The sequence below is a fragment of the Schistocerca nitens genome, chromosome 2, assembly GCF_023898315.1.
Source record: "Schistocerca nitens isolate TAMUIC-IGC-003100 chromosome 2, iqSchNite1.1, whole genome shotgun sequence".
Lineage (NCBI taxonomy): Eukaryota > Metazoa > Arthropoda > Insecta > Orthoptera > Acrididae > Schistocerca > Schistocerca nitens.
Genome location: NC_064615.1, coordinates 328,380,480 through 328,407,220, shown reverse-complemented (window position 1 = coordinate 328,407,220; position 26,741 = coordinate 328,380,480). Strand labels below are relative to the sequence as shown.

The 26,741-nt window shown below is 39.3% G+C and overlaps 1 protein-coding gene across 2 annotated transcripts in view; it reads left to right on the top strand.

The window, feature by feature from the left end:
* The window catches only part of LOC126234391 (uncharacterized), a 176,568-nt gene that overhangs the window by 49,123 nt on the left and 100,704 nt on the right, over positions 1-26,741 (top strand). Inside the window, exons 4-5 of one of the 2 annotated variants that reach the window (XM_049943080.1) lie at positions 3,022-3,252; positions 9,179-9,484. In XM_049943080.1, the coding sequence (XP_049799037.1) occupies positions 3,022-3,252; positions 9,179-9,484 (537 nt within the window). Of the gene's footprint in view, positions 1-3,021; positions 3,253-9,175; positions 9,485-26,741 lie in introns of both variants that reach the window. The other variant, XM_049943079.1, reaches the window with a different exon arrangement.

The following is a 26,741-nucleotide window of genomic DNA, read 5'->3' as shown; positions in this document are numbered from 1 at the left end:
CTATTTACTACATTTTCAGGATTCAGATGACACAAAATGCTTGTCATTAAGTGTATATTCTGCAGATACTGCTGGAACATTGTCATCCCATGACAGAGAATTCCCGTTCAGTGATATATGTAAAATCTTGAGGCAGAATATGATTAGTCTGTATGCAGTAGGCTGTCCAACTGCAGTTATCGCTAGAACCATCTTCAATGAACCAGTTTGAGGAACAACCAATGTATCACATTGTTCTACCTTTCTGTTTTGTCTGATTTGTAGAAAGTACATGTGTCGTAGAAATGGCTGCTGTCTGCATGATATTGTAATCGTCCTGTTACAGACTAATCAGGTGTGTTAAAAAGGTTATTAACTTGATCTCAGAATGATCACTTTGTATTTCAGATGCAACTTCCACATTATTTAATCAGCATCTCATTAAATAACATTAAATTTTTTTGTGTTTACTATCTGCTACTTTAGTAATGATATAATATTCAACACAAAACATGTTGAGCATTTTGGAGTCAACCCAGTTAGAAATATATTAATGGAATTGTTGCATTGCATATAAAACTTATTCATTACACATTTCCATCTGTCACTATAATGTTCATTCGTAGTTAATTTCTTTCTCTGTGACTGCAAGCTAATTTGTAACTGCACGTGTGTCATGGGTAACTTTGAATACACATATGCTTTTTTTTTTCTTTTTACAGAGAGTTTATTATAAGCCTTTTATTTTGTAGTGTTCTTAATTGCCAATTGAATGTTGTAGTTACTCTGATATTTCTCCTCTCTTCACCACTCCTCTCTTCCACTCTGCCCCTTTGTGCTTACACTAAGTTCTACATTGTAAGCAGTTAAAGATCTTCTCTAGTTTCTTACAAAATGAGATGGGAAATGGCTTAGACACTGGACGCACATTCAGGAGGGAGGTTAATATAGGTTCAGATGATCCTTAGTTTCATGTAAGGCTAATGCTGAGAGGAAATGAGCACACCCAAATTCCTTCCCCATCCTTATTCAGTCTGAGCATCTGCCCTGTCATGAACAGTGTCGTCAATGGGCATTTAGTCTTCTTTCTTTCTTTGTGTTTCTTCTAAGATGTCAAGAACTTAAAGGAGTTTTTGGTGTTGCAAAAGTATGGAAGCTAAATATTGAGCACCAATTTTGTCCCTGAAATTTAAAGGCTCTAAGGGGAATTGTCTGTACTTAACATTACGTTTTACCTTAAACTATTTTGTACAATGGAAAATCTAGGATGGAATGATGAAAGTATTATGAAAAGGACAGACTGCTACTCACCATAAAGAGTAGATGTTGAGTCACAGACAGACACAGCAAAAAGACTGCTATACATTTGAGCTTTCAGCCAAAAGACCACTGAGGCTGGCCTCAGTGTCTGTACACAGCAGTTGAGTGTGTGAGTTGTGACTGAATGAGTGTGTGTGTTTTCTACTTTAGAAGAAGACCTTTTGGCTGCAAGCTCAAATTTGTAGCAGTCTTTTTGTTATGCCTGTCTATGACTCAATGTCTCCTCTATAAGGTAACAATCTATCTTTTTCATAATAATTTACGCTCTTTTGCATTGTCACATCTTTTTATATTACTTAACTAACTAAATAGTGTTTTGAAGAACTGACTTCAGTGATGTTAGTTACCATTTACAACATTTACTTTCACCACAAAGTGGCAAAACAAACTTGATATAACACATACGGCTGAAAAGTTAGTACTCCATAGCTAAGCAATGAATAAAGTATGCAAACATGTTTGTAAGTTCCTTCATTTCCGTCAAATGATAGTGACTGCTGTCTGGTGCAGTGAAGATGGGAAGGAGTGCTGCTTGCAATGATACGTGATGGAAGATTCATTAATTTCTTTTCTGACAAGAGAATGTTAGCTAAATACACATTGTTCACAAATAAAAATGGGGAGAGACAATGACATTTAAATGGTGAGTGGTGATTAGACAAACAAAATGATTAGAATAATCACACTGACCTGTGTGTGTGTGTGTGTTTGTTACTTAACTCTGAAAATAAAATAAATGAAAATTATGTGAACTATTCCTGCTGTTACATAGAGAACATAACAACATCTTATTCAGTATATAATGCAAAACGTACCATAAATTTATTATTGATGTATGGTATGACTTAACTATGCCCATTCACTCCAACATCAACTGCTAGATGAACTTCTTGTGATGATAGCAGAACATATGCACATAATAACAGTATATACTTTGTATGCTTTTGCTAGCAGTCCTGTATTGAAGAGATAAATGTAGAGGGTACAGAAAACAAGAGAGAAAACAAATACTCTGTCATACAGATGACAAATGGAAACTGTAAGATATACTGGAATGAAAAACCCGTGGTGGATTATAATTAATATGAGGAGTAAAGCAACTCACCAGTGGCACTTCAACTATTTGATGAATTGTTATGTTTACTCCTCCAACTGTAAGAGAATGAGATATGCATTATGATCCACAAATAACCACTTTGACCATGCCAAATAACAACACAGTTTATCCCCTTGCTTGTTCTGTTATGATTCTAACTTGCAAGACTTCAGTAACTTCTCCAGCAAAGTATGACTTCTTAGATGCAGGGCAGTTATCAGTCTACAGACTGAATTACAGCAGAACTTCTACAATAATCTTAAATGATTCGTATTCTCACTATATCCTCAGATTTTACAAACTCTTTGTATCTTGAACTGATGGTGTTATGGCTATAATTTCCTGGCACTGTATACACTTAAATGGCTATACTGAAGCATTATTTGATTTAGGGTGTAAAATATATACAGTAGACTCCTGTCAACTGTGTGTTAAGATGGTCGTACAAATACAAAACAGAATCAGAGTGAAGAGAAACAGATCTTCCACTCACCAAAATGAGTTATTTATATATACATGAATGTTGTTTAAATCTTAATTTTTATATTTCAGTAAACCATCTGAGATGTAATACATCATTGTGACAAGATTATTGTATTTCTAATGACACATTTTTATTTTCGCAGAACTGCAGTTTCGTCTGAGTGGCATGGAGAGGAGTTGGTCTCTTTGCCGAACCATAGAACTGAGTAAGAGAGCAGCAAAGCGGTTCAATATTAAGGAGTTGTTTTACAGTTGTCGACTCCTCAGTCCCAATATGACTGACCAAAACATCATGTTAGAATACCATGCATCTGGTGGAACACAGGATGAATTTGGTAGATTTACCTTCAGGCTGGACTCACCAATAGACAGGTGTATGCTATTGTACCTTTTTATTCTTCTTTGGTAGTCACTGTACTTATTGCTTGAATGAGTTTCTTGGCTAAATATTTTTCTGTTGGTGGTTTGGTTATTTTCTGAATAACTAGTATTTTGTAATATTTAAACTCTTAGTGTTTGACAAAATAAGAGGTACGTGTTACTCAGTTACTGGGTTCATTACTCAGTATTTGTGTTGCTGATCAGTGTACTTAGTGGATAAAGAAACTGCAGTAAGTTTCTGACTATTACAAAACCAGACTTTTACCATGATACTTTCGAACAAACTCTTCGTCTGCTACTCTCGATTAAATAGCTGTGGTGACATAGGTTAAGAGAACACAGAACCTTGTAATGGAAAAAAAGTTCTGAAAAATTTTAAATGTATAGTAACTCAAAAACACTTTTGAATATGGTCCCACAATTAAGTTACACATCGTACTTAGCTGTCATTTCATTTCTGAGTGGAGGGTCTCAGCAACAACATTTTAACTACAGTAATTCTTTGTTAGCACTATAAAACGTATATTGATCAGTGCACGTATACTGTAACAGACTTTCAGGAACAAGAAACCTCCAAGAAGGTACAAAAATAACAATTGTACTGCCAGTTGTGAGATTGGGTGCAAGGAGATAGTAGCTTTTCAATATCCAGTGCAAAGAAACTACAGATAGCTCCAAAGTTTGGCAATTTGTTTTGAATGTACAGAAATGTAAAAAATTGTGCACCTGACAAAGCACAGAAAGGTGATGCACACACACACTTAAACAGTAATTCTTCCTGCACCCTCTACAGGAAGAAATTATAATATGTGGTACAATGGCCAATGGGAAATGCACTCTGCTGTACACTGCATTGTATGTAATGTATTAGATTAGATTAGATTTACTATATACATATATATGTACATAATATTTTAGTGAAGTGGTATTCTAAAACTGTCAGATACTTAAAGAACTGCATTTTGAACCATTTGCTGTACAAATAAATCTTTATTTTGAAATTGGTAAATAATAATGAGAATAAAGGTTTATTTCTACAGCTGATGGTTAAAAATGCAATTCTTTGAGATATTTATGCTGTGTTAAAACTATTGTGGAATAAATGTTTCCAAGTGTACATGGACACAAGTAAGTGGCTTAAGCCAAGTACAGCAGTAGAGTCAGCCAAGGCTATTTCCTATGCAGTACACGGATTGGTATACAGTGTATTTGTATATCCAGTAGGAGGATAATTGTAGGTAACCAATGAGAAGCAATGTATTTTAAGTACCAAAATTGGAGTCATTTAGTGTCATTCACAGGTGTTTATTGTTATGTTAGGTCATCTGACATTACCTTCAATTGCCACCATAGCAGCATCATTTTTTTTCTGTAGTTTTGAAACAAAAGTTGTGGTGACAGATTGATCTCTGCTGTAACAGAAGTCTAGGCTAATCTGGAAGGTGATAGCTTGGTTGCAAGTTGGCAAAATTACACTAACTTATTTTTTGAGACATTGATAATTAATAATTTATGATCACTCTCTCATATAAATACTGAACAATTAAAGTAGTGATTCAGAAAGTATTGGCAATCTGATGTTACACTTATCAATTTTTTGCACAGTAAGTTTGTATATTATGTACCATAACTTTTGATCTCTTTTATTGTTACATTGAATATCTATTGTCAGATAGGCCCAATTTTTTAAAAAATATGTTGTATATTGAGTGGTTATATTGTTGTCAGAATTTGACATAATTTCTTCAGCTTGCGATGAAATATGGTTGCATGCTACTCTGTTATTGGGAACTTACAAGGCAGCTGTCCTTTTTCATGTGGTACTACATCTCTTAAGCATTCTCTGAGTTTCTTAAGTGCCATCACTTTGAATAGGTTGAAACTAATTACTCGTAACATCCATCCTTGCCAGGCTCATACCTGAATCTGTACTGCTTCTGATGTTGTTGGTCCACCAGTAACAACTGTTTTCTGCATGTTCTGTACTGGTCTGTGGTCTTTGTAGTCTAGCTGTGCTTTCTTCAGTTCCTTCAGTCAGTCCTTCCATTTTAGATGACCAAAGGCTTTCTTTGTATATCTTTTTAGAAGTATATTTTTCAATTATTTACCACTCATTTCTCTGAAACTATATTTGAAGCTAATAACTGCAGCTTTACCTACCAGAAGTTGAAAAGCGTAGTTCTTACTGTTGCAGATGTAGATGAGAGTTCTGGTAGTTTTTGCTTTGTGGCATTTCTGTTGTCAAGGTTGAGAATCATGAATTGATGTATCTTTCGGAATTGGTGGGCAGCTTTCCTCATTTGCACATGCTTCACACAAATTTTGTAACAAAAGTATTACTTAAATTTAACATAGCAGGTATAGGAGAAGGATGTAAATATGAATTGAATTTTATTTGATCCTGGATTAAATGGTGTCCAGCAATTGTAGATGTAATCTAGGACATGTCAGAAATACAAAAACCTTCATTATCACATACTTCCTAACTGTTCTAACATCATTGATTATAATCAACAATATTTACAAGTTTAATCTGAGCATTACTCATCAACACTGTAAAATTCTTTTTCCACCAGATAGTCTTTTAAATTAGGTTCTTTGAAAACTTAGTGTCTTGTACATTATCACGCAGTTTTTTGAGGCAGACTTCTTAGTAATTTGATACCTGAGTACTGGGGTCCTCTTTCAAGCATTGTCAATCAGTTGAGTATGCTTTGTGTGTCATTCTTCCTCCATGTGTTGTGGGTGTGTACACCAGCATTTGTAGCCCATCTGCACTACCTTTTGTGACACTTCGTACAGTTTTATACATGAACCAGGAGGAAAAAGTTAAGATGCCTAGTCATTTGAAGCAGTTTCGGCATGTTTCAGAAGTCTTTCTTCTTAATATGCATCTGTCAGACTGGCAATTCCTGATTCCGTAGATCTAATCTTTCTAAAACCGTGCTGTGATGGTATGAGAATGTTGTATTTGTCCAGACAATCAAGTAATCTATCATACACAACCATTTCTAGGATTTTTGAGAAACCTGATATCAGTGAAACTGGCTTGTAGTTGTTGGGGTTGTCCTTATCACCTTTCTTGTACAGTGGTACCACCCGGCTTATCTTCAGTTTTACTGGAAAAATTCCCTCTCTGAGAGAGCTGATATTATTTGCTCACTTACTTGCTTTATTGTGGACTATTTCTTTCCAATTTTAAGTTCTCTACCACATGTATATAGTTATCACTGATTATGTTAGCTATTTATCTACCATCTGTAATCACTGTGTTGTTTATTTTCATTGACCTGATATCTTTTTCTTTGTTTGGTCCAGGTTGTTCCTGTCTTTCACCATTAATTGCATTCCAGGCTGCCTTTGTCTTGCTTCTTGAGTTTAGGAAGGTAGCATATATTGCTCTTGATTTTGCCTCTCCTATCATTTTTCTATACTTCCTTTGCAGCATTTTGTAATTTTCATCTTCACCCCTCCATCTCAGATCCTGCAGCTTCATTCACAGTTCTGTTACCTTACTAGTAATCCACTTTGTCTGATGCTGCATCTTTTTTTATGTCTTTTTTTTGTGGAATTCTACATTAAAATGGTGTTTAATTTTTGTAATAAATTAATCATATTTTTCATTTACATTCTGCATCTGTAGGGCTTCATTCCAGTTGTCCCTGCTTCATATTGTTCTAAATGTGTTAATATTTTGTTACTGATGTTCCTAACTGCTTTGGTTGTTTGTTTTGAGTCAGATATTATGTCCTTACTTATGCAGAAGCAGATCAGCTGTCTATGATGATAAGATATTTCTGTTTGGACAGCATGTGACTCATAGTTAGACCTATTAACATTAGTAATGATGTTGTCAATAACTGTCTGGCTTTGAGAAGTCACTCTTGTTGTTGCATATATTGTTGCCTCCATATCGCGTTGTATTAACAATTCTTCAAAATATTATCTTGGTTCTGATTCTTTTCCCATGTCAGTATTGAAGTCTCCACATATAAGAATGTTTTTCTTCATCTTCCTTCTTAGTAAGTTGGCCATTTTTTTTTCAGAAAGATAGTAATCTTGCCGCTTGGTGATCTGTACACACAAAACAATCTAAAGTCATCAGTCACTACACCAGTAATTTCAAAGTCTTTTTCTCTATAGGTCATCTCACACCTTTACTGTTTGCTGTCTTTAGGAGTTTTCCTGTTTCAATATATATGGAAGCTCCACCACCCTTATGTTCAGTTCTACAGAAGTAACTAGATAAGATACAGTCCTTTATTGTCAAGTTAGGTATCTGGGTTTCAGTTAGAGCATGTTCACTGATACATGTCTGATAGTACGTCTGGTTGTATTTCACTTAGAACTACTTCTCCTTCTAGTTTCTTGTTACCGTCGTATTGAATATTCTGATGTAGTACTTTTATGTAATTTTTCTTTTGTTGACTTACATATTGTGGGCTGCATTCTGAGAGCATATTCTGTAGTTCCTCCTTTTTCATGTGGTGCTTATAATTTGCTTTTTCAGCTTTAGCAATTGGTTTTTCACCCCCATCAGGCCATATTAGTTTCCCTTTCTTCTGGTCACTTTGCAGACATCTGTAAACATTCTGTTGAGTGTTGTTGTTGTTGTTGTGGTCTTCAGTCCTGAGACTGGTTTGATGCAGCTCTCCATGCTACTCTATCCTGTGCAAGCTTCTTCATCTCCCAGTACCTACTGCAACCTACATCCTTTTGAATCTGCTTAGTGTATTCATGTCTTGGTCTCCCTCTACGATTTTTACCCTCCACGGTGCCCTCCAATGCTAAATTTGTGATCCCTTGATGCCTCAAAACATGTCCATTTTTACCCTCCACGGTGCCCTCCAATGCTAAATTTGTGATCCCTTGATGCCTCAAAACATGTCCTACCAACCGATCCCTTCTTCTAGTCAAGTTGTGCCACAAACTTTGTTGAGTGTTACAGACCCTTAACTGTTTAAATGCATGCCATCCTTTCCGAGGCAGTTTTCACTCAGAAATTTGTTTGGATCTATGAAAACGGCACCAAGATGATCACACTGTACTTTGGCAGCATAATTTGTTTTGGAGATATATTTGTCACTCGCTGACCTTTTTATGATTCTGCTAAGTATTAGCCAGGATCCCGCATAGATACGTCTTGCCGAATAAATCACACACATTTCTTGTGTTGTTAATAATTCCTTCGTCACTTCTGCTTCTTAATGAATTTGTTCCGTGTATGAAGATACAACTTGGTTCCAGAATCTGGTTATGTAGTTGTTTGCTTTGAATTTACCATTTTTAAAAATATTTGTTGATTTTTTGCATTCTAATTTGCAGTTTGTGTCGATTTTGCAGTTGGGGACAGCAATATTTTTCAGCAGTGAGTCGCCAATTATTAAAAACTCATTGTCATCCCTTTGCACAGCTGTGGTGTTTTCTTTACTTTTATAGTATGTCTCCGTCTTCCATTTGTATTTATCTACAGATTTTTGGCTTGCTAAGTTTATCATGACTTCGGTAATGCTGTATGTGTTGTGTTTTTAGTGGTCGTAGGGGCACATGTGTTTTCGCTGTCTTGCTTTTCCATTTGTTGTATTTCAGGACTGCTTTTCATATATTAATCTATCGTTTTCTTTCTTTATAGTGAATAATTCTGTTTTTAGTGTTTCAGTATCACTTTGAAGTAGCTTTATAATTTCATTTTTTGAGTCCACTGTACTTAAAAGATAATTTTCCTGATGATATGTTTGTATTCATTTGTCATTACTTGTTTTAAAGTGTAAGACTGTAACATTAACTTTGTCACAAGTAAAACATAAGGGAATTTTTGTCATTGCAAGAATAATTGTAAAATTGTATGTCTGTTGCTAACACCTTCCCTCTGTGTGCAGGAATAGAGTACGAATTGATTTAATATTCTTATTTCAGCAGTGCGTTTTACACCAAAGTGGAAAAATAAATTTGTGTACATTGAATGGCAGCTGCCATTGCTGATAGCTCATTGGCATCATCCCTTTAGTGAAGAGCCTGCAAAATATGAAGTGGTTGTGAGGAGAGATGGTAAAATAAAACAGAAGGAAAAGTTTTTCTCTGACAATGACTGCAATATTGCTGACTTGGGAATGGAAATGAAGTATGATACAATGCACTTCCCAGGTTATTATATTTTTGAAGTTACGAAGGTGTGTGCACCACAGCAAGATTGTGACGATCCCAGCACAGCAACTGTCAAAATAGGTAAGAACTTATTATTCTGTGCATCTTTGTTCTGAAAATTTTCTCATCTCCTTGCAGTGCTAATGCTGCCACACTCAAGTCATGGAATGTTCCTGGAAATGGCAAGTTAGACATCGATGGGAAGGGGGGGGGGGGGGGGGAGAAGTGTTCAATGCAATTGACAATAACATTATGCAGATCATGGTCAAAATTAAGTCTTATTGCGAAGTTATCTGGAACTGAGCAGCTGGCTTAGGTGAACTTACATTAATCATTGAATGTTTTTACAAGCAACCTAGTTCTGATGTAATGTTCAAAGAAGTTTCCAATTTACTGCCAGTCACCATAAATTAAAGTCCATTATATTTCTACTGGGCACCATGCAAATCTCAAGAACATGAGGGTGTGGGTTGTTGTAACAACCAAACAGTTCACATGGGGTTTTCTCATGGATACATATACATCAGGCACATGTCGCCAGAGCTCTGTTTGATCACCTGGTGTCATCTAAAGCTGTCCCCTCTCACAGAAGATCTTGCACAGTCATTGTTCTGTTTATTATTCGGGTCTGTGAATCTGTTATAGGAATGTGCAGGTCTGTTTTGCAATAATGAGTGTGTAATTTTTTAATGGTAATCAGGAATTTAGTGTTGAGATGTTTGACGCACATTTAACATGATGCCTGATACAATCACAAGACACCTTACTATGTACTTCCAAATTAATGACAGTGAACTCTTGCACTTGATACAATCACAATACCCCTTGCTATGAACTTCCAAATTAATGGCAGTGGACTCATTCATTATGTTATATGCATTATTGCATTATGTTATATTCACATATATGTGTTCTACCTTATCATCTGAATACAAGCTACGAACTCACTGAATTGTAATTAAAGCTTAATAATACTGTAGTAAAACTAAATATTATTAGCAGTGAACACACTTCTGCTCATACCACAAACTTCCATGCAGTGACTCCCCCAGTGACTCATCACTAAAGACTGTTAGCGGTGACTGACGTCACAGAACTGTTGTAAAGCTGCAGTGGAGTCTCTGTCTCTTAGTTGTGGCCAGTTAGAGGCTAGGAAAGGGAATGCTATCTTATAAGGCCACACTGTGACCAACCATTGAGTCGTCAGAAAATAGTCTTCACATGAAAACCCACACCTTAGCTCATGATCATGTGATGCAGTAGACTATGCTGTAGTAGGCTTTTACAGGGTGTATTGTAGTGATTCGAGAATTTCTGTGTAAATTCTAGAACCACTCAGCCTTCTACCGTCTCAAACACACGATATTCTGGATATGAGTGTGAGATGGTAGAATCCTACCTACTGTATGTCACATGTATGTGTGTGCAGGTTTAAAATCTGTCACGTGAAGAAAGTAGACACAGCGGTCGGACGGCACCGACAAGTACCCGTCGGGCAATCCATAGATGTTTTAGTGAGTGTGTAAGGAAGAACCAGGAATTTATATGCAACTCTGTGCTTATTGCGTCATTGACTATTGTTATTAAAACAAGAACAGTTGCAAAGAATACTCTTGTAGACTCTTGACACAACTTTGTTAGAAGCAAGACTCATTTTATGATTCATGTTAAGAAAGGTCATGGTATCCAAGCCAACTTTGTTTTAACTGTAACTCCATTTGTTTCTAATGTCTGAGTGTATGAGAGACTTGCAGGAAGTTACATATTCATTGGAAAGTGAAATTTTTATTGTGTATGGAGGTCAAATACTTCGTTAGTTGACGAAAAGTAAAGTTTGTATGTCAACTTATTTCGTAAGTAGAAAGAGTCTAAAAATTCCTGTACCTAGTGTAATTTGACACAGAGAAGAAGTGAAGAGGGTCTCCAGCAGCCGGCTATTCAGTAAAGAAGAGTGGCTGCAAATTGCAAGTACGTCACCTCATAAAGAAGTGGAAGATGTTTTGGGGGAATAAGCCAATATAACCCAGATCCACACTCACACTTTAATTCGTCAGAACATTAGAATGTGGAGACCTATGTGAAAGGACCAAGAAAACATCAAGTCAAAACTGAGAGAAGCTGTTATGAGTTGCCATAATAACAAAACATAATAATAATACAAGGGAATTACTCAGAGACATTGGAATATGTTCAAGTATCCAGTGGAGCAAAATTTAAATCGAAAAACATTGAAGAAGTGAAAAATTCACAATGATAAATATAGTAAAGAAGATTTCGATGTATTTGTCTAAGAAGTAGTACGCATAGAATGCTTCAGCTAAGAAGATCCATTGCGGGGAATATACAGCTCTCAAACACATTGCAGGGATGCAGATGCAGAAACGAACATACATCCGACGCCACCGGCACCAGCTGCTGTTCACCAGTGCTGACCTGCTTCCATATCCGCTCACCCACGCAACGAGAATTCTACGCTGGGTCAGCGTAAAACAAAACTTGATTACTTTAGTATGAAGTGGTACAAGATACTGTTAGTGAACTGTTATTGTGTAATTATCATATTTAAAGTTAGTTTTAAATGCTTACAAGAGCTAAGGCATATGAAAGTATGGAAAATATACAGCAGGTTGTGGAAACTCCAGACCCAGCTATGGCCATGAAGATTTGCAAAGAAGTGCCTGATTGGGCTGAGTTGAAAAATTTAATCAAAGCCCAGAGTCTTAAGTTAAACTCATTAAATCCTCAATTAAATGCTCAGAGTGCGACTCTAAGTAAAGAACTAGGCTTAATAAATTCTCCATTAAATACTCAAATGACAAATTTAGGTTTGTTAAACGCCAAAGTCGACTCTCAAAGCAAGGAATGTAGTAATCTAAGTGAAGGCATGGGTACTTTGAAGATTGAATTCGATGCCATAAGTAATAAAGTAGAGAATTTAAATCATATGTGTGTGGTGTGACGTCATAAGCGAGTGACTGCGTGTGAGATCGCTCTCTAAGTTTTCATATATTTTTAGGTTCCAGATACTTATTTTAACGGTTTTTGTGATAATATTTACTATATAAGTGACGTATTAGTGGTTTCTTCATTCAGCTCTGCCTTTCTTCTGTTGTGACGTGATATTTGTGAGTGTTTCGTATCGAGCAACTTAACCTCTTGCCTGTGTTTACATTCCGCGCTGACCAGTTGCAGCTGTAGCGGCGCATCGAAAGCTAAGTACTAATTAATTGTTTGTGCATAGTGATTTATTTAGTAACTTTAGTAGTCTTCAACCGGTGTTCTTGGTGTTTTCTGGTGAAATAATTTCAGAAGAACCTTTTGGGAACTGTTTACAGCTCGTTACTCTGTGATTAGACGTTTGATTCTCTTTCTGTATTAGTCTTTTGTTATATTCACATTTGTTGTTTATTAATACTGTTAAGAATAGTAGTTACTTCCCTTGTAGAGTAAGATTGTGATTATTGTAGTCAGGTTTTTAGCATCTTCTTATTGTAGTAGCGGAACTTAGAAAAAGTAAAATTTTACCATGAGTGAGAAGTGTGGGCTTTGCCGTAGGTTCGTGAGTAGTGGATTGCGGTGTGACACTTGTTCGAAGTATTTTCACTGGGGGGAATGCAGTGGGGAAGCCAGTGGGCATTCTGGTGAGATCCTCTCCTGGAACTGCAGGTTATGTAGCAAGAGTAAATTGATAGAGGAGCAGGAGCGTAAGATCTGTGCCCTTCAGGTGCAGTTGAAAAACGCACAGGAGGAGCTAGATAGGATGAGGAGGGAGAAGGGGGTTGGGGAATGGGAGCTGGCTGTTGGCAAGAGATCTGCAAGGAGAAGAAGATTTTCAGATAGTTTTACTATTGGTGTTTACAATAGATATGACCAACTGTCAGAGTCTAGTGGAGAGGAATCTCTAGTAGCTGTAGATGTAGGAAGTATGCAGCAGACCTCAGTAGTTACTGTGCCTAGAACAGTTTCAAAGTCGAAGAGGAAGAAGAAGGTTCTGCTGTTAGGTAGTTCTCATGGCAGAGGTGTAGGCCAGCAGTTGCAGGAAGTGCTGGGAAGTGAGTACCAGGTCACCAGTATTGTGAAGCCTAATGCAGGGTTGGCTCAGGTGACTGTTAACATAGGGGGGTTATGTAGGGATTTTACTAAAGAGGATCAGGTAGTGATTGTGGGTGGGGCTGGTAATAGTATTGGTAGGGATGGGGAGTATAACATAGATGGTGACCTGGAAAAGATAGCCACTCAGACTGGCAACACGAATGTGCATTTCGTGGAACTGTTTCAGCGTCACGATCGGCCTCATCTTAATACAGCCGTCAGGCGTAATAACATGAGACTTGGGGGTGCGCTGATGACAGAAGGCATGGGTCACATTTCAGTGGTGTCGGTGGAGTCTATCAGCAGGACGGGTTTCACTAGACACGGCCTGCACCTCAACAGGTATGGGAAGGGGAGGCTGGCAAAGCTTATAGGTGACAGCATAGGTGGGGTTGGTGGGATCACTCATGGGAAAATTCCTGCAGTAGTGGGTGTTAGAGCTGCACCTTTTTTAGATTGAAGTCAGCTGATAGGTATTCCTGCTTAAGGGAAGTCTCTCTAACAAGGGAATCACTTTTGACAAAGCTTAGGTATCCGAGTAATGAGGGAATTAGTATATTTCATCAAAATATACAAGGTATTAGGGATAAAGTTAGTGAACTGCTTATAGATGTTGACTCTGAAATTATTGGTATATCTGAACACTTCTTAAATAAGGAGATAATTCAGAGGCTTCCTTTACCAGGATACAGGTTGGCTGGCTGCTTTTCGAGGAGCTCTTTGCGGTGTGGGGGAGTAGCCATGTATGTGAAAAACGGCATCGCATTTGAGTCAATTGATGTTTCAAAGTACTGCACTGAAAAGGTGTTTGAATGTTGTGCAGGTGTGGTTAAATTTAACGGAGTTAAACTTGTAACTGTTGTTATTTATAGATCCCCAGACTCCGATTTCACAGCATTTTTGCTAAAGCTAGAGGAGGTTCTTGGTTCACTTTATAGGAAATACAAAAAGTTAGTTATATGTGGTGACTTCAATATTAATTGTATAAGTGATTGTGCAAGGAAGAGGATGCTGGTAGACCTCTTTAATTCATATAATCTTATGCAAACCGTATTCTTTCCAACGAGAGTGCAAGGGAACAGTAGAACAACCATAGACAACATTTTTGTTCATTCCTCATTACTAGAAGGGCATTCTGTTAGAAAAAAGGTGAATGGCCTTTCAGATCATGATGCGCAAATTTTAACTTTAAAAGATTTTTATGCTGCAACACGTGTTAAATATAGTCATCAGCTGTTCAGGAAAGCTGATCCGGTTGCTGTAGAGACCTTTGTAAACCTTATAAAGGAACAAGAGTGGCAAGATGTTTATAGCGCTGAGACAGTAAACGATAAATATAATGCTTTTCTAAAGACTTTTCTCATGCTCTTTGAAAGTTGCTTTCCGTTACAACGTTTAAAACAGGGTACTAGCACAAACAGGCAGCCTGGGTGGCTGACTAGAGGGATAAGAATATCTTGTAGAACAAAGTGGCAATTATATCAAAACGTTAGAAACAGTCAAAATCTAAATGCAGCAGCCCATTACAAACAGTATTGTAAGGTGCTTAAAAATGTTATTAGGAAGGCAAAAAGTATGTGGTATGCAGATAGAATAGCTAAGTCTCAGGATAAAATTAAAACCATATGGTCAGTCGTAAAGGAAGTTGCTGGTCTGCAGAGACAGGTCGAGGATATAGAATCAGTGCGTAGTGGGAATGTTCGTGTTACTGATAAGTCGCATATATGTACAGTATTTAATAATCACTTTCTGAATATAGCAGGTGAACTAAATAGAAACCTAATTCCAACAGGGAATCATATAGCGCTCTTAGAAAAAAGTGTTCCGAGACTGTTACCTGAAATGCTCCTCCATGATACTGACAAGAGGGAGATTGAGTTAATAATTAAATCACTAAAGACCAAGAACTCTCATGGATATGATGGGGTATCTAGCAGAATACTGAAGTATTGTTCTATGTATGTTAGCCCAGTACTTAGCCATATCTGTAACTTTTCATTTAGGAGTGGTCGGTTTCCTGATCGATTAAAATACTCGGTAGTGAAGCCACTTTATAAAAAGGGAGACATTGATAATGTTGACAATTTTAGACCTATTTCTATGCCATCGGTGTTTGCTAAAGTTATCGAGAAGGTTGTATATACAAGGTTACTGGAGCATTTAAATTCACATAATTTGCTGTCAAATGTTCAGTTTGGTTTTAGAAATGGTTTAACAACTGAAAATGCTATATTCTCTTTTCTCTGTGAGGTTTTCGACGGATTAAATAAAAGGTTGCGAACGCTAGGTGTTTTCTTTGATTTAACTAAGGCTTTTGACTGTGTTGACCACAAAATATTACTGCAGAAGTTGGACCATTATGGAGTAAGGGGAGTAGCTTACAATTGGTTCGCCTCTTACTTTAAGAACAGAAAGCAGAGGGTAATTCTCCGCAATATTGAGAGTGGTAGTGATGTTCAGTCCCAATGGGGCACTGTTAAGTGGGGCGTTCCCCAAGGGTCGGTGCTGGGGCCACTGCTGTTTCTTATTTATATAAATGATATGCCTTCTAGTATTACAGGTGATTCAAAAATATTTCTGTTTGCTGATGACACCAGCTTGATAGTGAAGGATCTTGTGTGTAATATTGAAACAGTAACAAATAATTTAGTTCATGAAATAAGTTCGTGGCTTGTGGAAAATAATTTGATGCTAAATCACAGTAAGACTCAGTTTTTACAGTTTCTAACTCACAATTCAACAAGAACCGATGTTTCGATCAGACAGAATGGGCATATTATAAGCGAGACTGAACAGTTCAAATTCCTAGGCGTTCGGATAGATAGTAAGCTGTTGTGGAAAGCCCATGTCCAGGATCTTGTTCAGAAGCTAAATGCTGCTTTATTTACCATTAGAACAGTATCTGAAATAAGTGACACTTCAACACGAAAAGTAGTCTACTTCGCATATTTTCATACGCTTATGTCGTATGGTATTATTTTTTGGGGTAATTCTTCTGATTCAAAAAGGGTATTTTTGGCTCAAAAACGGGCTGTTCGAGCTATATGTGGTGTAAGTTCGAGAACCTCTTGTCGACCCCTATTCAAAAATTTGGGAATTCTGACATTGCCCTCACAGTATATATTTTCTTTAATGTCGTTTGTTGTTAGCAATATTAGCCTATTCCCAAGAGTTAGCAGCTTTCACTCAGTTAATACTAGGCAGAAATCAAATCTGCATGTAGAATGCAGTTCCTTGACTCTTGTGCAGAAAGGAGTGCAGTATTCTGCTGCATCCATTTTCAATAAGCTACCACAAGAACTCAAAAATCTTAGCAGTAGCCCAAACTCTTTTAAGTCTAAACTGAAGAGTTTCCTCATGGCTCACTCCTTCTATTCTGTCGAGGAGCTCCTGGAAGAGCTAAAAAATTAAGCAAATTCCAGTGTTACATTGTTGATTGTCTTCATTTAAACTTATGACTTGTCACCTGAATATGTTTTTTTTTCTATATTTCATTTTATCTGTTTCTAATATCGTGTTATAATTTCATGTATTGACTCGTTCCATGACCATGGAGATTTCTCCTTAATTTGGTCCCACGGAACAATAAATAAATAAATAATAAATAAATAAAAGTGCAGCAGTAGTGCAGCAGCAGTGCAGTAGGGAGTCGCGTATTTAGCTTTCATATTTGTTTTGTAGTTTGATTCTTAATTTCTTTCCAAGTGTTTGTGCACTTGCATATTTAATTACATAAAATCCTTGCTTATTCTCGTATTTGAGAGGAGTTATATTGCTTATTGATAGCTGTAAAGTATAAGTTCGCGGAGTCGTTAGTGAGTTGTTTGTTTTGGACAGCCAGTGCTTTCTGTTTATTTCGCAGAGTCAGTTAGCAGCAGACAGAGGCCAGTGCAGATTCATCTGTGCTTGCAGAGTGACGTGTGCGAGCAGCAGTAGCAGAAACTAGTCGTGTATTCAGTTTTTCGTATTAGTTCTGCAGGTTTAATTCAAATTACTTTGTGTGTTTGTGTGCTTGTTTGGTGAAATTTTTCGGATCTTTGCGTATTTTCAAATTAGAAAGGGGTAGTATCAAATTTTAATAACGGTAGAGTGTAACATTGCGTAGGCGGTTTTCATTTGTAGTAAGACAGGGGTAGGATTGCATTGTAATATCTGTATAGTGGCGTAGTCATGGTCATCTGATTACTTAGTTTGTAAGTAATATCGCAGCTCAATCTGGCACTGGTGATGCAACTGTGCAGTCGCATATTGCTGTTTTATTTGTTGCATCTGTATACATCCAGATATTAGCAGTAGGATGGATAGGGTGTGTGCGTGCTGTGTGCGGGCACAGGAGGAACTGGCCATGGTTCGCGAGCAGCTGAGCGTGCTGTTGGCCACGGTCAGCCACCTTCAGGCTGTTGCCTCGAGGTGTAGTGACGGCAGAGGGTCTGACGCGTCGCTTGAGACACCCCAGCTGTCACTTGCTGCGTCCGCTGACTCAGCCGCCGAGGCACCTTCTAGTGTACCCAGCACATTGGCGCCACCCTCACCTCAGGGTGAGTGGCAGACTGCAACGTGTTCGCATTGCTCAAGGTGGAGGGTCAATGTGGAGGCTGGCCGGCTGATCTCGCCCATTCATCCTGTCAGTGGGCATGTGGCCGCTCCTTCAGCAGGGCCCGAGCAGGCACACAGGGGCAAAAGCTTGCTGGTTATTGGGAGCTCCAATGTCAGGTGGGTGATGGAGCCCCTTAGGGAAATAGCGTACAGGGCTGGAAAGAATTCCAACGTGCACTCGGTTTGTCTGCTGGGGGGCCTCATCCAATATGTGGAGGCGGTCTTGCCTGCGGCTATCGAGCATACGGGGTGCAGTCGTCCACAAGTAGTTGCTAATGTCGGCACCAATGATGGCTGTCGCTTGGGTTCTGAGGTGATCCTCAGTTCGTACAGGTCGCTGGCGAATTTGGTGAAGACCGCTGGCCTCGCACGTGGGGTGCAAGCAAGAGCTCTCTATTGGCAGCATCGTTCCCAGAGTGGATCGGGGTCCTTTGCTTTGGAGCCGAGTGGAGGGTCTCAACCAGAGGCTTCGTCGAGTCTGTGATGGTCTTGGCTGCAGATTTCTAGACTTGCACTATTGGGTGGGGAATTTTAGGATGCCCCTAGATAGGTCAGGGGTACACTACACAAAGGAAGCGGCTACTTGGATAGCAGAGTACTTGTGGCATGCACATGGGTTTTTTTTAGGGTAGTTGGTAGTGTGAGGTGTCCTGATGAACACTCACCAGTCGACGTGCAGGCAGGGAAATCAGGACATGCTCAGTGTAAACACACTTCAGCTATCAAGATATTAGCAGTAAATTTTCAGAGTGTTCGGAATAAAGTTCCTGAATTTACTGCCCTCCAGGAAGCGTGTGGCGCGCAAATTACTCTCGGGACTGAGACCTGGCTGAACCCTGAGAAAGGAAGTTCTGAAATATTTAGTGAGGGTTGGAACGTGTATCGGAAAGACAGATTAGACACCGTAGGAGGTTGTGTCTTCATTGCAGTTGACAAAAATATTGTGTCTACTGAGGTCGAAGTATAGTGTGATTGTGAAGTTACCTGGACATGTTTAACAGGGCTAGGAGAAATAAAGTTAATTGTTGGGTGTTATTACCGGCCACCAGGTTCCACCATGACAGTTCTAGAATCATTCAAAGGGAGTCTACACTCTGTATCGCAGAAGTACCTGGATCATGCTGTATTAGTCGGAGGCAACTTCAACCTACCTAATATAGACTGGGATGTCTATGGATTCATTACAGGTGGTACAGACAAGCCGTCGTGCGAATTACTTTTGAACACATTATCCGAAAACTGTCAAGCAGCTAAATCGACAGCCAACGCGTAATGGAAATATTTTAGATCTGGTAGCCACGAACAGACCAGACCTCATCGATGGTGTCAGTGTTGAGACAGGGATTAGTGATCATGATGTTGTCATTATGACTATGGTTACAAAAGTTAAAAAGTCGGTCAAGAAGGCTAGGAGAGTATTCTTACTAGAAAGAGCAGATAAGCAGCTGTTAGCATCCCACTTAGTAAATGAATCGACTATAGACTTTATTTACTTCCAGTACGATGGACGTGGAAGAATTATGGGCAAATTTTAAACACATTGTAAACCACGCATTGGAGAAGTATGTGCCGAAAAAGCGGGGACGGAAAAGACCCACCGTGCTTTAGCAGCGCAATTCGGAGAATGCTCAGGAAGCAAGAAAGATCGGGAGAATGAGGACAGGCGAAAGTTAATAGAGATTCTTGCTGCTGTAAACAGAGCAATGCGCAAAGCATACAACCACTACCACCGTCATACCTTAGCAGAAGATCTTGTTGAAAACCAAAGGAAATTCTGGTCTTACGTAAAATAGGTAAGCGGGTCGAAGGCTTCCATCTAGTCACTCACTGATCAGTCTGGCCTGGCAACGGAAGACAGCAAAACAAAAGCTGAAATTTTAAATTCAGCATTTGATATATCTTTCATGCAGGAGGATCGTACAAACATACCACCGTTTGAGTCTCGTACAGATTCCCGCATGGAGGACATAGTGATAGACATCCCTGGGGTTGTGAAGCAGCTGAATGGGTTGAAAATAAATAAATTGCCAGGTCCTGATGGGATTCCAATTCGGTTTTACAGAGAGTACTCTACTGCATTGGCTCCTTACTTAGCTTGCATTTATCGCGAATATCTTATATACACCTGTATATAAGAAGGGTAGAAGGATGGATCCTCAAAATTACAGACCAATATCCTTAGCATTGGTTTGTTGCAGGATTCTCGAAGATATTCTCAGTTCGAATATAATGAATTTCCTTGAGACAGAGAAGTTGCTGTCCATGCATCAGCACGGCTTTAGAAAGCATCACTCCTGCGAAATGCAACTTGCCCTTTTTTCACATGATATCTTGCGAACCATGGATGATGGGTATCAGACAGATGCCATATTCCTCAACTTCCGGAAATCGTTTGACTCGGTGCCCGACTGCAGACTCCTAACTAAGTGAGTGGCTCGAAGACTTCTTAAGTAATAGAACCCAGTACGTTGTCCTCAATGGTGAATGTTCGTCGGAGGTGAGGGTATCATCTGGAGTGCCCCAGGGAAGTGTGGTAGGTCCGCTGTTGTTTTTCATCTACATAAATGATCTTTTGGATAGGGTGGATAGCAATGTGCGGCTGTTTGCTGACGATGCTGTGGTGTAGGGGAAGGTGTCGTCGTTGAGTGACTGTAGGAGGATACAAGATGACTTGAACAGGATTTGTAATTGGTGTAAAGAATGGCAGCTAACTCTAAATATAGATAAATGTAAATTAATGCAGATGAATAGGAAAAAGAATCCCGTAATGTTTGAATACCCCATTAGTAGTGCAGCACTTGACACAGTCACGTCGATTAAATGTTTGGGCGTAACATTGTAGAGCGATATGAAGTGGGTCAAACATGTAATGGCAGTTGTGGGGAAGGCAGATAGTTGTCTTTGGTTCATTGGTAGAATTTTGGGAAGATGTGGTTCATCTGTAAAGGAGACCGCTTATAAAACACTAATACGACCTATTCTTCAGTACTGCTCGAGCATTTGGGATCCGTATCAGGTTGGATTGAGGGAGGACATAGAAGCAATTCAGAGGCGGGCTGCTAGATTTGTTACTGGTAGGTCTGATCATCACGCGAGTGTTACGGAAATGCTTCAGGAACTTGGGTGGGAGTCTCTGGAGGAAAGGAGGCATTCTTTTCATGAATCACTACTGAGGAAATTTAGAGAACCAGTATTTGAGGCTGACTGCGGTACAGTTTTACTGCCGCCAACTTATATTTCGTGGAAAGACCACAAAGATGAGATAAGAGAGATTAGAGCTCGTACAGAGGCATATAGCCAGTCATTTTTCCCTCGTTCTGTTTGGGAGTGGAACAGGGAGAGAAGATGCTAGTTGTGGTATGAGGTACCCTTCGCCATGCACCGTATGGTGGATTGCGGAGTATATATGTAGATGTAGATGTAGAACCTTAGTCAGAAACAGAATGACACTTTTCAAGATTTATCGAAAATGTTAGAACTTGACATTGAGAACAAACGTAATAATGTAGAATCAGAACTTATTGAAAAGTTAGGATCTTTTGAAAATGTGTACAATATTAAATATAATGATGTAAGACAGGGAATGAATACTTTGAAAGAGAGTGTAGATAAGCATAATGAATTAATGCCAATTATTCAGTTGCAAGTTACAGGTGTCAATACACGGGTAGATAATGTAGAAAGGAATTTCGAAGAGAAAATAGCTAACTCCAATATTATAAATGTAATTAGTGTGGAGGAACAATTTGGAGAAATTATAGATCGAAAGGTTACTGAGAGAATAACATGCGGGAATGTATTGCCTATTCCTTCTTCCGAACTTAATGATACCAGGAAGGGTATGGACAACCTGTAGAGAGAAATTAAGCTTATCCAAGACAAAGTAGAAAAAAGGGTAAATTCACCTAAGGTTGTGTTAACTAGTGAAGCGGTGACTGATTTGCAATGGGGAGCTAATTCAGGGTTATCTAGACAATTCCCTAAATTTAAGCCAGATGGAGATGTACATCTGACTCATTTCTTAAAAAGATTTAACCAAGCTTTGCCAAAAAATTGGGAAGATTCCAACCAGATCGAATTTGCTGTGGGGTACCTTCTAGGAGAAGCCTCAGAATGTGGAACATTAAATATTGAGAATTTTTCCTCTTGTGAAGACTTTCAAAAGAAATTTAAAGAGAAGTACTGGTCTGCCAGTGCTCAAGAAAGTTAATATCAGATCTGTGGTACCCAAAATATTGTCGCAGAAGAAGGTGAGTAGCATCGTGGTGTAGTGGTTATGACACTAAACTGTTACATGGAAGGTCACGAGTTCAAAACTCACCTGAACTGTAGAATTTTAATTTCTATATTCGGTTCGAGGACATTCTAGAGATATCCACATATATCAAGAATCATTGTACTGGAATGTTCTGTAACTGTATATATACCGTATGTGTTCTGGCTGGAGGTAGGTTGCTCCGTACTCTTGTATGTGCAAGTGCTGAATAAACCTTCTTTAAGTGAAGTTAATGTTCGTCATTCATCTAATTACACCTTCTTCTATGTGACATCATTCTGGTGGAGGTGACGGGCATTGGAACTTGTGATCGTGCAAATTATCGACGACACAGTGACTCCCATCGGACTATGACAGAGCCGCTGTTTACATGGTGAGAAACCCAAGTTTGACCCATATTCAATAGATCGCAATCTATCGGAGACAGAAGAAGAAGAGGACATTATGATGACAGTAACTGTGTGCCGCCACATGAGACATCCTTCCAGGTTCTCTGGTGATGGTGGCCAAGGTCAAAACAAGTGGTTGAAGCATATAGCCAAATTTAACAAATGGGATGGCACCGTGTGTTTGGCTAACATATTTTTCTACTTGGAGGGCACTGCCAAGCAATGGTATGAGAGAAACAAGGAGAAGTTCACAAGCTGGGAAGTATTCCAGGCGGAACTGCACAAGTATTTCAGCGACACACAACGACAGAAGTGCAAGGCTGAAGATAAATTAAAGTGCAGGGCACAGTGTCCAGGAGAAACTACAGCATGATACATTCAGGTCGTCTTGGAGCTGTGTAAAATAGTGGATCTTAGAATGAAGGAGGAATATAAGGTTGCACATCTCATGAAGCGTGTTGCTGCGGACATGTATCAAGCCCTACTTCTGAAGGAGGTTTCGCCAGCAGACAAATTCATAAAATGATGCCAGTATATCGAGACAATGCATTAAAAAAGAATTACATGCAAGAAGTTTGAATGGCTGCCAAACGTTGTCAATGACTGTGGTGGAGAAAGAAACTGATTTAACATGTGTTCTTCATCAGGTAGTGAGAGAGGAAGTTCAGAAGGCACTTGGATTGCACAGTGAGCAAAAAGCTGAGATGCTCGAAGAGGTCATAAGGGATAAAATGGAACAGATATTGAACCCAATCTATCGTCCTTCATTTCCCTTTAAAACAGTGAAAAAGTTGAGACCCAGGCAAAGTTATGTTCCTACAATGCCACATGAGGAACCTGTTTGGGCACCAAGGAAGAGTGACGTCTGGAGGACTCAGGATAACCATCCAATATGTTTCCACTGCGGTCGACTGGGACATGTGGTGCACTATTGTTGAGAAAAGTGGTGGATATTTGATGATGCCTGCACCAGAAGACAGCAGACCGATCTTAGTCGACGCCAACTCTGGGATGATGAAGATGAACAAGAAGATGTGGGTGCAGGACGATGTAGGGCACCATCGCTGCAAGCAGCCGATCACCTAGCTGCCGCAACCTGGGAAACTGAAGGGTGCGACCTTCCTTGGAGGTGAGGCCGCTGAAGAGAAAAATCCTCCGCCATCGACCATTACAAAAATGATAGGAAACTACGTCTATATCCTCATGGATGGCCAATCAGCCCAAGCTCTTGTGGACTCCAGAGCATCATATTCAGTCATTTTGGAGGAGTACTGTTGCCAGTTGCCGAAAACTATTCATCAACAACAATACATCTCTGCTGAAGGTGGCTAATGGGAAATATGTAAAACCTACAGGAAGATGTGTCATTCATGTGGGTATAAGTGGCCATACTCAGCCCTTAGAATTCATCGTCTTACAAGAGTGTAGTCATGACGTAATTCTCAGATGAGACTTTTTGAAAGCTTCTCAGGCAATTATAAATTGTGGTCACTCGAAGATTATGCTAGACGAGATGAGATACTGTGGAGAGGAAGATGTGCATCCGAGTGTGTGGAGACTATGTGTGCTGGATCAAGTGATAATTCCTGCAGTAAAAGCTAGAAAGGTAACTGTCATGTGTCATGCCATACATTAACCCAAGGTCTCGTAGTGAAATGTTAGAGAAGCATACCACTGAAGAATAACTTGGTCATCCCAGCCTCTGTCATCTCGTTTAAGAATGGATTCGGTGAACTGTGGATAGTTGACTGTCGCCGAGAACCGCAGATCCTTCCAAGACGCATGTGCATAGCAAACACTGAGCCATCAATTGCAGAACAGCTGAGTGCCATAGAAACCTCCCATGCTGAGTCTGTGGGCGAAATTAGCGCTACCACTACGAGACAAGATCTTCTAGCTCGACTATCACCAGATCTCACTAAGGAACAACCGAAGAAGCTACTTGCCATTCTTCAAGAGTTCTCTGAATGCTTCGATCCACAGGTGAAGAGCAAATTAGACAAATCAACAGTGAATCACTGGATTGGCACTGGAGACCATCAACCAATAAGCCAGAGAGCATACCGTGTGTCAGCAACGGAACGTTGAATAATTCGCGACAAGGTAGAGAAAATGATGAAGAATGACATCATTCAGCCTTCACAGAGCCCATGGTCGTCACCAGTGGTTCTCGTCAGGAAGAAGGATGGCAGTTGGTGCTTTTTTGATGGTACACTAGATTGTCTGAAGAGGGCCAATTTTTTCTCAACCTTGGACGTGTACTCGGGATACTGGCAAATCGAAGTAGATGAGGCTTATCATGAGAAAACTGCATTCATCACCCCTAAGGGCCTGTATGAGTTTAAAGTAACGCCGTTTGCTTTGTGTAATGCACCAGCAACTTTTGAACGGATGATGGATGATCTTCTAAGTCACCTGAAGTTGACGATGTATCTTTGTTATTTAGATGACTTTATAGTGTTCTCAGACACATTTGATGAATACATAAAAAAACTGAGGACTGTTCTTAAGTGTCTCCAACAAGGCGGACTGAAACTTAATCCATGAAAGTGTCTCTTTGGAGCAAAAGAAATCAAAATACTTGGACACCTTGTATCAATCGAAGATGTGCGGCCAGACCCAGAAAAGGTGAGATCTACAATGGAATTTCCTATTTCTAAAAGTATTAGAGATGTGAGAAGCTTCCTCCGATTATGTTCTTATAACCTTCGTTTTATCAAAGACTTTTGTATCAAAGCCAGGCCACTCCACGATTTGTTAAAAGCCGATGCTAAATTTATCTGGGGTGGTGCTCAACAAGATTCTTTTGATGTGCTGCAAAAAGCTCTGATGACTGACCCTGTACTTGGCCTGTATGATGAGAGATCACCTACAGAACTACACACAGATCCCGGTGGGTATGGGATTGGTGCTGTTCTTGTGCAAATTTCGGATGGAAAAGAGAAGGTGCAGCCTGTGCTTCTAGGAAACCTCCAAAAGCCGAGAGAAACTATTCGACTACAGAAAGAGAATGACTTGCTGTTATCTGGGCCATGTGCAAATTTTGACAGTATCTCTTTGGAAGGCCATTCACAGTTGTTACAGACCTTCATTCACTTTGTTGGTTGACAGGTCTTAAGGATCCAACAGGATGACTCACCAGGTGGCCACTACATCTTCAAGAGTATGACATTACCATAGTGTACAAATGTGGAAGAAAACACCAAGATGCCGACTGTCTCTCAAGAAACCCTGTGCAAGACCATCAAGACTTTGATGAAGATGGTGACTGTCTCGCTGCACTCCAGAATCTCTTTGCTGAGCAGGAGGAGGACAGCAAGATATCTCAAATTATGTTTGCCTTAAATCGGTCAGAGGATGTGAAAGGACAATTTAAGGTAGTTAATGGATTACTTTGCAAGAAAACTTTGATCCGTTTGGAAAGAGGTGGCTACCAGCAATTCCTAAACACATTAGCTTACATGTTCTATAAAAATTATATGACTCACCTGAGGCCAGACATTTAGAATGTATTAAGACATGTGATAGGATCTGCAAGAGATTTTTCTGGACAGTTTTATTTAGGAGTGTCTGTAACTGTGTGTCGCACTGTTGAGAGTGCCAGAGGAGAAAGGCAGTTCCTCAGAAACCACCTGACCGACTCATACCAGTTCCACCAACCAAAACGCCTTTCCAGCCTGTTGAGATTGACCTCCTCGGATGATTTCCAACATCTGATAGTGGCAATAGATGGATTATTGTTTGCCCTGATTATCTGACACACTATGCCATTACAAAAGCCGTGGAAACAGCTGAAGCATTTGACATAGCCAAATTCATCGTGGAAGACATTGTATTAAAACACGGTACCCCAAGTTCGTTAATTATGGATCGAGGGAAAGTTTTTCAATCGAATCTTGTGACAGAGATAAACCATCGGTGCAACATCACATGACGACTGCCTACCATCTGCAAACTAATGGGCTTACTGAACGCCTTAATAAGG